Source organism: Podarcis liolepis (assembly GCF_965112155.1).
Source record: "Podarcis liolepis genome assembly, chromosome: 4".
Classification (NCBI taxonomy): domain Eukaryota; kingdom Metazoa; phylum Chordata; class Lepidosauria; order Squamata; family Lacertidae; genus Podarcis; species Podarcis liolepis.
Genome location: NC_139558.1, coordinates 98,693,205 through 98,703,967, shown reverse-complemented (window position 1 = coordinate 98,703,967; position 10,763 = coordinate 98,693,205). Strand labels below are relative to the sequence as shown.

The window sequence follows — 10,763 nt, the reverse complement described above, 5'->3', positions numbered from 1 at the left end:
CACGTTCTAGGTGAGTGACATTCTTAGAGGCGTATTGTCTTGACCAGACTGCAGAACAAGCCGGCCTCTTTCTCACATTGTTATGTGATACGGCACAACACTAGGGAGTGAATTTGTCTGTTTTGGTCTCTCACTTTTTAATAATAATAATAATAATAATAATAATTTTTTTTATACCCCGCCCATCTGACTGGGTTTCCCCAGCCATTCTGGGCGGCTTCCAACCAAATATCAAAAACAATACAGCATCAGACATTAAAAACTTCCCTAAACAGAGCTGCCTTCAGGTGCCTTTTAAAAGTAAAGTAGTTGTTTATTGCCTTGACATCTGCTGGGAGGGTGTTCCACAGGGCAGGCGCCACCACCAAGAAGACCCTCTGCCTGGTTCCCTGTAGCCTCGCTTCTTGCAGAGAGGGAACTGCCAGAAGGCCCTCGGCGCTGGACCTCAGTGTCCGGGCAGAACGATGGAGATGGAGACGCTCCTTCAGATATACTGGACCGAGGCCGTTTAGGGCTTTCAAGGTCAGCACCAGCACTTTGAATTGTGCTTGGAAATGTACTGGGAGCCAATGTAGGTCTTTCAAGACTGGTGTTATATGGTCTCGGCGGCCGCTCCCAGTCACCAGTCTGGCTGCCGCATTCTGGATTAATTGCAGTTTCCGGGTCACCTTCAAAGGTAGCCCCAAATAGAGCGCTTTGCAGTAGTCCAAGCGGGAGATAACCAGAACATGCACCACTCTGGCGAGACAGTCTGTGGGCAGGTAGGGTCTCATCCTGTGTACCAGACTTTTCCTATCTTATGTTCCGTTCTCCAGATATCCACGAGTTTGCGGCTTGCTTGATTTGAAATCCCTCGTGAAAATTCATCAGCATTTCAGTGTGAATTTCTCGTAACGGACTAATTTCTGTACGCGATTTCGCCTCATGTACATTTTTGCAAAGCAATGTCCCCCAACATGGTGCATTCTTTCCTACTATTAGATATTTTGTAAGTTATTTTCATTAATGCATGCGTTTTCATGCACCCACTATCCCAGCGCATACATTCTTGTGCACATTCCCTGGCTGCAGAAGCACACTGCAAAATTCAGGAAAGTGTGAATTTCAGCTGTGGTTTGTGTTGCGTATAGTGCATATACTGTACTAGTGAGAATGACCTACAGGAATTCGTTATTAGAAGGGAAACCGCGTAGCAAAATTGTGTATATTAGGCAAACTTGCATTGAAACAAATGCCTGTTTGGAGAAATTTGCATTAAAATGAGGTGTTTTCAGGGGGACTTTAAAAAGAAAAAAGTTGACTGCTGTGGAAATAGGAAGAAATGAACTTAGGGGCTGGGAAGGGGGAGTGAAACTGAAAATCCCCCATATTAGGTTAACAATCAACGCCTCTTCTTCACAGGGAATTCTGAAAACTGTAATTCCATGAGAGGACTAGGGAGGTTTCCTAGACACCTCTCAGCACCCTTAAACGACAGTTACCAGGATTCTATGGGGGAAGCCATGACTGTTTAAAGTGGTATCTAGTGCTTTAAATTCCTGGCACGAATGTGGCCTTGCTTTAATAATAATAATAATAATAATAATAATAATAATAATAATAATAATAATAATTTTATACCCCGCATATCTGGCTGGGTTTCCCCAGTCACTCTGGGCGGCTTCCAACAAAACACTAAAATGTAATAACCTATTAAACATTAAAAGCTTCCCTAAACATAGCACCCTATATATTGCCTCTGTTAAAACACACTCTCCAAAGACATATAAAATCCTGGACATTGAGGTGCCAGGGAAATGGTTCGTTTCTTCTCCTCCTCCTCTGAACAGCACTGAGCTGTCGAGACAGAGCAACCCAGGACAGCCGATCCTTTAAAAAGACAGAGGGAGATTAGCGACGAAAATCTGCAAACTCCAGCTCAGCAAGTTGCATCCATCACGCCTGGGGTGACAGTTGCCGTGGAGAGAAACCCAACTGCACAAACAGCAACACAACCTCCGAAATATATCCTGGCATTAACCCAATGAGGAGGGAGCAGGGTCGGGCTAGCCAATCGGCAACGGTGGACGGGAAAAGAGAAAGCTTGATGGGGGCAGGCCAGGGGACTCCGGTTACAATCTGCTGCGGTTGCTATGGAGACGGTTGGCAAGCTCCGGCCTCCTGACCCAACAGGCCAATTTGGGGTTGGGTGGGGGCTGCAAGTTCCCACCTCCTTCCTTGGTTCCTGTGTAAGATACGGCCTCTGTCGTTGCCTTAAAAGCATGACATCTCCCCGGGGTACCTCAATTTGGGCCGTGCAAAAGCGACGGCCAGTTTTTCTCCCCGGTGTATTTTCCCCACACACCTCCGCAGCAAATTCCAGCCTGGACAGGATGTGTTGAAACCTCAACTCTCCCCGTTGCATTAGGCGGAAGAACTTGGCGTTTGCATCCACGCCAAACCCAGCTAATGGCGTATTTGAGGCCCTGTGCCATCGATCTCACTAACAAAAGGAGCATCTGTTGTTTTGCTTAAGAAGAGGCCTGTGTTCTCCTGCAAGAGAGGTCTTTAAGGTTCAAAACATCCTCAGGGGGATCTTTAAAGGACTTGGGTTCCTGCGCAAAGATTCACAGCTCAGTCGAGTTTTCTCCTTGCAATGGATCGGAATAGCCAGCCGTGCGTCCAGTTTGAAATGCATGCCCCTGAAATTGATCTGTTAATCGATTGCACTGGTTTTGTTTCGGTGACATTCTTTAAGGGGCCCCGAAAGATGGCAAAGGCTGCAATGCTAACCCCGCTTACCTGGGAATAGATTTGATGCTCTAGATCATGGGTAGGCCAATTAAGGCCCGGGGGCCAGATCCGGCCCAATCGCCTTCTAAATCCGGCCCGCGGACAGTCCAGGAATCAGCGTGTTTTTACATGAGTAGAATGTACATAATGTACATTTTTACATCCTGTATACCTGAAGGAACGTCTCCACCTCCATCATTCAGCCCGGACACTGAGATCCAATGCCGAGGGCCTTCTGGCTGTTTCCTCCCTGTGAGAAGTGAGGTTACTGGGAACCAGGCAGAGGGCCTTCTCAGTGGTGGTGCCTGCCCTGTGGAACGCCCTCCCAGCAGATGTCAAGGAAATAAGCAGCTATCTTCTCTTTAAAAGACATCTGAAGGCAGCCCTGTTCAGGGAAGTTTTTAATACTTGATGCTGTATTGTTTTTAACACTTGATTGGAAGCCGCCCAGAGTGGCTGGGGAGACTCAGCCAGATGGGCAGGGTATAAATAATAAATTATTATTAGTAGTAGTAGTAGTCGTAGTAGTAGTAGAATGTGTCCTTTTATTTAAAATGCATCTCTGGGTTATTTGTGGGGCCTGCCTGGTGTTTTTACATGAGCAGAATGTGTCCTTTTATTTAAAATGCATCTCTGGGTTATTTGTGGGGCATAGGAATTCTTTCATCCCCTCCCTCCAAAAATATAGTCCGGCCCCCCCACAAGGTCTGAGGGACAGTCGACCGGCTCCCTGCTGGAAAAGTTTGCTGATCCGTGCTCTAGATGCTCCCCCCCCCCCCAAAAAGGAAAGGAAGGTGACGATGTTGTACTACGTCCGTACAAGCAAATAGGGATGAATGCTCAATAAACGCCATATTACGTCCACACAAACTTTGTGAAGACAAATCAGGAGGGATGCTCTCAGTAAACGGGCTGTCTAGGATGCCTGATGTTGTCCAGTTTTTGCATTGTGTTTCTGTGTGCTGTCCTGCCGTGTCTTTTCAGACCTGATCTGTGTGCATAGCTGTCAACGTACAGATTTGAAAATAAGGGACCAGCAGCCTCAGAAATAAGGGACCAGCAGCCAAAATAAGGGATTTTCAGAGCACTGGTATGTTCGACTTCTGAGCCCCTCCGAGCCAAAGGCAGAAAGCCCAGCCAGCAGCCAAACGAAGCCTCAAGCGGTGGTTCCCACAGCGCAGCAACCCGGCAAAGGGGATGCAGCAAGGAAAACCACCATCACCTCTCCGCTGGGAAGCGCTGAGCAAAGGCGAGTCCCCAGGCAACGCGGCCGATTTGATCGGCGCAAGGCATGCAAGCTCCACCCCCCAGTCGTTCTTAGACTCCTTATTTGGTGAGCAACGCAGCCAAGCAACACAGTTGGAGCCTCCCTCGTCCCTGGCCGGCAGGGAGGGAGGGAGAAGAGCTGCTTCCTTTGAAACCCAGGAAATTTAAGGGACATCATCAATAAGGGACAGGAGCGGGACACGGCGCTGGGATAAGGGAGTTTCCTGCCAAATAAGGGACAGTTGACAGCTATGTCTGTGTGATGGTTTCTCCTCAACCCCCCCCCCAAAAAAATAATCACAACTGCAGCGAAAGCCTGTTGAGTGAGAACAGGAACAGCAGTATTCACTCCCCCCCCCTTTTTTCACATACACATTGCAGAGCTTTGGAGCAGTAGAGGGCTACAGGAAGGAATCACAGGACTGGAGAGTCAGAAGGGACACCAAGGGTCATCTAGTCCAACCCCCTGATCCTAATGGTTCCATTTAAAAGGGGGGGCTACACACAAGGCTTCCCAAACACTCACTGCAAGGGCTGCCATTTTGTGAGGGCTTCAAGAAGCTTTGGCCTGAATCCTAGGGACGCTTCAGAGAACTGCAGTCCCATGGGGTTCTTTGGATGGCAGCCAATAGTTAAACTGGTTCAAATGTGTAGTGAAGACATTCCCCCAAAGACCCAGAGACAGCACTTCTCTAGTTATGTAAAGGTAAAGGACCCCGTGACAGTTAAGTCCAGTCACAGGCGACTATGGCGACTATAGAATATTTGTGTGAGATTGTATGGGGAAAATACGGAATAACAGATACAATCCTGCTTAAAATTTCTATAGGAAGTGCAGTGTAAGTGATGGAAGTCAATCAATGAAATTTTATTATTGAGATATTTGTAGAATAAATTTGGAAGAAATTCTTCCATCTTTTCTTCTTCTTCTCCTCTTTATTTTTTCTTTTTCTTTCTTCTTTTCTTCCTTTTTTCTCTTTTGTTCTTTTTTTATAGATATGTGCTTATCTGAAATATATATGTATGTATTTGCAATATTTTGCTTATATTTTTGTAATAATTATGTTAAATAAATTATTATTATTTTTTAAAAAGTCCAGTCAAAGGCGACTATGGGGTTGTGGCACTCATCTCGCTTTCAGGCTGAGGGAGCTGGCATTTGTCCACAAACAGCTTTCCAGGTCATGTGGCCAGCAGGACTAAACCGCTTCTGGCGCAACAGGACTCTGTGATGGAAACCAGAGTGCACGGAAACACTGTTTACCTTCCCAGTGCAGCGATACCTGTTTATCTACTTGCACTTTGATGTGCTTTCGAACTGCTAGGTTGGCAGGAGCTGGGGCAGAACAATGGGAGCTCACCGCGTCGCGTTGATTCGAACCACTGATTTTCCGATCAGCAAACCCAAGAGGCTCAGTGGTTTAGACCACAGCGCCACCCGCGTCCCTCCTGGTTATAAGGTACCCACTGGGACACTAACTCTTCCCCATGCAGGTGAATGTGTCCTGGATTTCACCATTGGATGCCACCACAACACCTTCGTTTGGGGTTCCCAAAATAGCTGAGATTTTATTCTTTCTTCTTCTTTTTTCCAAAAAAAAAAAAAAAAAAAGCGTCAGTCACATTTTCAGTCAACTGAATTGTCCAGGGCTTTAGGGCACAGCTCCATCCCTCCTGCCACCCTACTGCTCTTGCCAACTTTGTTTATTGCCTATGCCTTTTAAGCAGTTGCACAACCCACAGGAATTTAGAAGGCGGCGTTTTTCTCCACCTGCATGCCAGGAGAAGAGTCTCCTTGGGCTAAATCCCTGCCAGTCGTGAAGGTGCGAAGGGCACAGGAGCAGGGCCAGTAGACATAAGATGGCAACCCAGAAACGCCTCCGCCCGGCTTAGTCTAAAACTCAGTTATGCAGAATGGCCAGCTATCCGTCTTACATGGGGGGGGCTCTCCTTGCCGCGCCTGTAAAACTTTTCCCCGCTATATTTGTTAATGCTAATAATAATAAATTTATTTAACCTCGCTATAGGCCACTTTCTAAGCAGCATACAATATTGAAAAAACCAACAAGAACACAGTAGGATCATAAAACCACGAGACGAAAAGACATCGACAACAGCAAAATAGAATGAAACTACTGATTCAATTCAGTGCCTGATGAAATGGGTCTTGCTGACTTTGTGGAGTTTAAGGCGGACGCAGAGGGAGTGTGTTATGCAGAAGGCAGCCAAGGGTGGACTCTTTCTCGTGTCAAAGAGTCAGGTCCAATTTCTTGGAGCCACTGCAGTATGAAGGCACAGGAACCAGGGCTGCACACTCGCCTGCCGCTGATTCGGGGAGGGGTGTTCCTTCGGGCCCACAAAGGGCTTTGTAGGTTAAAAACCAGCACCTTCTCTCGGGCCCGGGAGGCGGACCAATCATAGAATCATAGAGTTGCAAAGAGACAGCCAGCAGCATCCTGCGCCAGCGACGGTTCCCAAATTACCTTCAAGGGCAGCCCCACGTAAAGTGCATCACAGTAGTCAAGCCTGGAGGTTATGGGAGGAAAGCATGGGTGAGCATGGGAAGGTTTTGCCCAGAAAGGCAGGCAGCATCTAGACATTGGGTTTAAATGAGAGAAAACACAATCACCCAGGGCGGAAAGCGCGGGGCTCATTTTATCCTCACAACAACCCTGCGAGGTACGTCAGGATGAGAGGCCAAAGCTTGCTCAAGGATACTGAGAGTGGGGTCTAACTAAATGGTTGCCTGTATGAGGGTTGCCGCTGGCTGGGACTGGCCTGGAGTAAGTGGGGCTCGCGGGAAGCTGGTCTGAGGTTACTCTTGCATCTATAATATTAATAACAATAATATAGCCATCTGCTGGGAAGTTAGTATAGCAGCTCTGCCTCACCCGGTGAGCCCTTTCTGGGAAACAAGGAAGGGGGCAGCTGTGGTCTGACCGAACGGTAGACGAAATGATGAAACCACTTCTGGACTGTATGGCTTCGAGCTGCAGATGTTTGGGTGGGCGGGTGCAATGCTGAATGTTCACCTAAATAAAAGATTTCCCGTGTATTGAAAACTAGATGCCTGAGGTTCATTCTAGGACCATAGAGCCCATGCAAAAGGACCCTTGGCAACTCCAAGTAGGCTTGGGGAAAGCTCTCTACCTGAAATCCCAGGATGGACCTACACACGTCGTCTATAACGTTAAAATACGTTATTAAAATTTGACCCCCAGAGGGCGCTGCAGAGCAGAGAGCCATCAGCAATGGGGAACTGCTATTCAGCATTATAGAACATTATCTTTTAAAAAAAGGTTTAGCAGATCAATGTAGATCCAGCCCCAGTAAAACTTGTTGATACTGGGTTAGATAGACCAGTGGTCTGACTCTGTATACAGCAGCTCTGTAGGCTCTGTTGGTTGTGGAAGAGTAATGTTTTAGCATTCAGACTTGTGACACACACACACACACCCGGCCAATGCAAACTGAAGTGGTGCAGTCTAGAAAGAATTTTTCCGTGTGATACACTGCATGTATTCAGTGGGTCTAAACCCAATCCTTCGTCCATTACGCTACATTGCCTCACACTACACACCTTGTGTAGGATTCCCTATTCACACAACTCAGTGTCTATTGTGCCGTTGTCAGATTAGACAACACGCTTAATATAGTACCTAGCTTCCAAAACAACAAGAAGTGTCGGGGGAAGGAAAAAGTGACGTGTCCATCACTTTTCGAACCATTTCTTGCAGATTCAGGTTGAAAATACACTTCCGGCGTCTCACAGGACGAGAACAAAACCCTTCTCCCTGCAACATGGAACTTTTCCCAACCGACACAGACAGGTAAGTAATACTTTGCAGATGGGCGGAGGCGGAAATGTCCAGCGCCTACGACACGACGCTTTTCACTTTCATCGCTAACTGGTCTCTGGCCCGCAAGCGGCAATTGACGGTGGTGTTCGAGGTCGTCTGGTTCTCGCCCGGCCCCGGCGTTTTGGGGCAAGCAAATTTCACAAACTTCTGCCCTGCTAAAAAGTACAAGATCGGGTCCAGGCAGCTGTTGGTGCTAGCCAGGGGCCGGGTGAGTTTGTATGCCAAGTTGATGGCATCGAGAGTGGCGCAGCTGAGGTCCCAGTCACGGAAGTAATAGTACAAGGTCCGAGTGATGTGGAAGGGCAAGAAGCAGATGATGAAGACCGCCAGGACGACGGCGATCATCTTGACCGACTTCTTCTTGGAGCTGGACATTCGGGTGGTGCCGCGAGTCGGCTGGAGCAACCGGCGAGCCATCAGGGAGTAGCAGACGATGATGACCAGGAACGGGATGCAGAAGAGAAGGACCAGCATCACGGTGCTGTAGATGATGAATTCCCCGAAGAGGTCCTTCGCCGACGTGTCGTGGCAGGTGATCTTGTCGCACCGGGGGCTGGTGGTGACGAAGTAGAGCACGGGCGACTGGCAGGCGATGACGACCGCCCAGACGGTGGCCGAGACCCAGCGGGCGTAGCGGACTTGTCCCCACTCCAGGGACTTCAATGGGAAGCAGATGCCCATGAAACGGTGGATGCTGATGCAGAGCAAGAAGAGGATGCTGCAGTAGAGGTTGGTGTAGAAGAGGAAGCGGACGATCTTGCACAAGCCCACGCTGAAGGGCCAGTGGTTCCTCTTGGCGTAGTAGTAGACCAGGAGTGGCAGCGAGATCACGTACAAGGTGTCCGAAACAGCAAGGTTGAACATGTAGGTGGTGGAGGCATTCCAGGTCTTGATGCGGAAGAGGAAGATGTAAAGGGCTAGCAAGTTGAGGCACAGGCCCACCACGAAGACGAGGCTGTAGGAGACGGGTAGGAGGATGTACTTGAACTCCTCGTTGAAGGTGCACCTGTAGGGGTCTTCCTCCTCGCAGTCGGCGTCGGAGGCGTTGGCGCTCGCGTTCAAGGAGCGCAGCAGGAGCAGCAGGGACGCATTCGCCATAGCCCTGGGGGGAACCAAAAGAGGGAAGGTTAGAAAGGAGCAGCATTGGCGGTTGAGGGTGTGCCAGTCATGGATGGACTCCTATTATTATTCCAAACTTAAAAATGGAAAGCGTAATGCTGGTGGTCAACAAAAGAGGTTTAAAGACTCTCTCAAGGCAAATCTTTGAAAATGTAGTATAAGCACTGACAACTGGGAAACACTGGCCTGCGAGCACTCCAGTTGGAGAACAGCCTTTACTTAAGGTGTTATGGGCTTTGAAGACACTCAAACTCAGGACGCAAGGGAGAAACGTGCTAAGAGGAAGGCACGCTTGGCAAATCCACACCGTGATCAACTCCTGCCCGGAAACCAATGTCCCCACTGTGGAAGGACATGTGGGTCCAGAATTGGCCTCCACAGTCACTTACGGACTCACTGTTAAGATTGTGTTCATGAAAGACAATCTTTCTCGGCTACAAGTGATCACCAAGGAAGATGATGATTAAAATAAGGAGCACAGGATGGTTTACAGTGGTACCTTGGGTTACATACGCTTCAGGTTACAGACTCCGCTAACCCAGAAATAGTACTTCGGGTTAAGAACTTTGCTTCAGGATGAGAACAGAAATTGTGCAGTGGCGGCACGGCAGCAGCGGGAGGCCCCATTAGCTAAAGTGGTGCTTCGGGTTAAGAACAGTTTCAGGTTAAGAACGGACCTCCGGAACAAATTAAGTTCTTAACCTGAGGTACCACTGTACAATATAAAAATGCAAAGATACATAATTCAAGCCAAACAATGAACACACTCCACAGTTTATTGTTGATTATTTAATCAGCCATATTTCAAAGAAAGTCTATAAGCACTACACAACATCCTAAAAAATACCACAAATAAAAATCAAATACAAAAAAGCCGTAAAAGAACAGTACGGATGATTGCTTGACAATATTTCTACACCACTTTTCATTCAAATGAATCCTGAAGCGGCTTTACAAACAATAAATAAGAGCCTGATAGGGCCTAACAGAACATCACAAACACGGCATAAATCATATGGAACAATCAACAAACCATCCTTGAAACAATAGCAATCTATAGAACACTGTTCACGAAGCAACTGAGCAAATAAGCTAAACAGCACAATTAAAGGAAATGTCTGAATAGATGATTAACAAACGCAGCGTTTATATCCTGCGAAAACATATTAGCAACATGAATGAAATAGCCGTTGAAAGATAACCATAGTACTGTTAGGTACATGTACTCAGTGTCCATGTCCGCGTGGCGAATAATCTTTCACTCTATTTAGCTCAATAAAATACACATACTAGGGTTGCCATCAGGGCCGGATATAGGTTCGATGAGGCCCTAAGCTCCTGAAGGTAATGGGGCCCTTTATGTGTCCAACTGTCCTTTGTCAACAACAAATTGTCGCTCTTTTTGTGTTGAATATATGCCATATGGTAATTTATGGACCTAATAGGTATCTAAAGCCATTTTCACATAACAAAATATGTATTTTGTTAAGTTGTGGGTGAACACATCAGACAGCACAGCGATTCTTCAGACAGCTCTTGTTTATTCACAGGCCAGGACAGAACTGAACTGAAGGGTTCAGCCAGCCTGCTTATATAGAGCTCCAGTACAACGCAACTGTCACAACTTTCTGTAACTATCCAATCACTGAACGTCACTTTCAATCCCTTATTTGCATATGTGGACCTGAGTGAAAACTATCTACAGTATCCCCCTGCTGGCCCAGGGTGAGAACTTCAGTACATAGC

At 47.4% G+C, this 10,763-nt stretch overlaps 1 protein-coding gene across 2 annotated transcripts in view; it reads right to left on the bottom strand.

The window, feature by feature from the left end:
* Positions 1-5,580: 5,580 nt before the first annotated feature.
* P2RY2 (purinergic receptor P2Y2) overlaps positions 5,581-10,763 on the bottom strand; it is a 44,787-nt gene continuing 39,604 nt past the window's right edge. For both annotated transcript variants that reach the window (XM_083499870.1, XM_083499869.1), the window contains exon 2: positions 5,581-9,000. In XM_083499870.1, the coding sequence (XP_083355996.1) occupies positions 7,914-8,996 (1,083 nt within the window). In that variant the 5' untranslated portion in view covers positions 8,997-9,000 and the 3' untranslated portion in view covers positions 5,581-7,913. The remainder of the gene's footprint in view (positions 9,001-10,763) is intronic.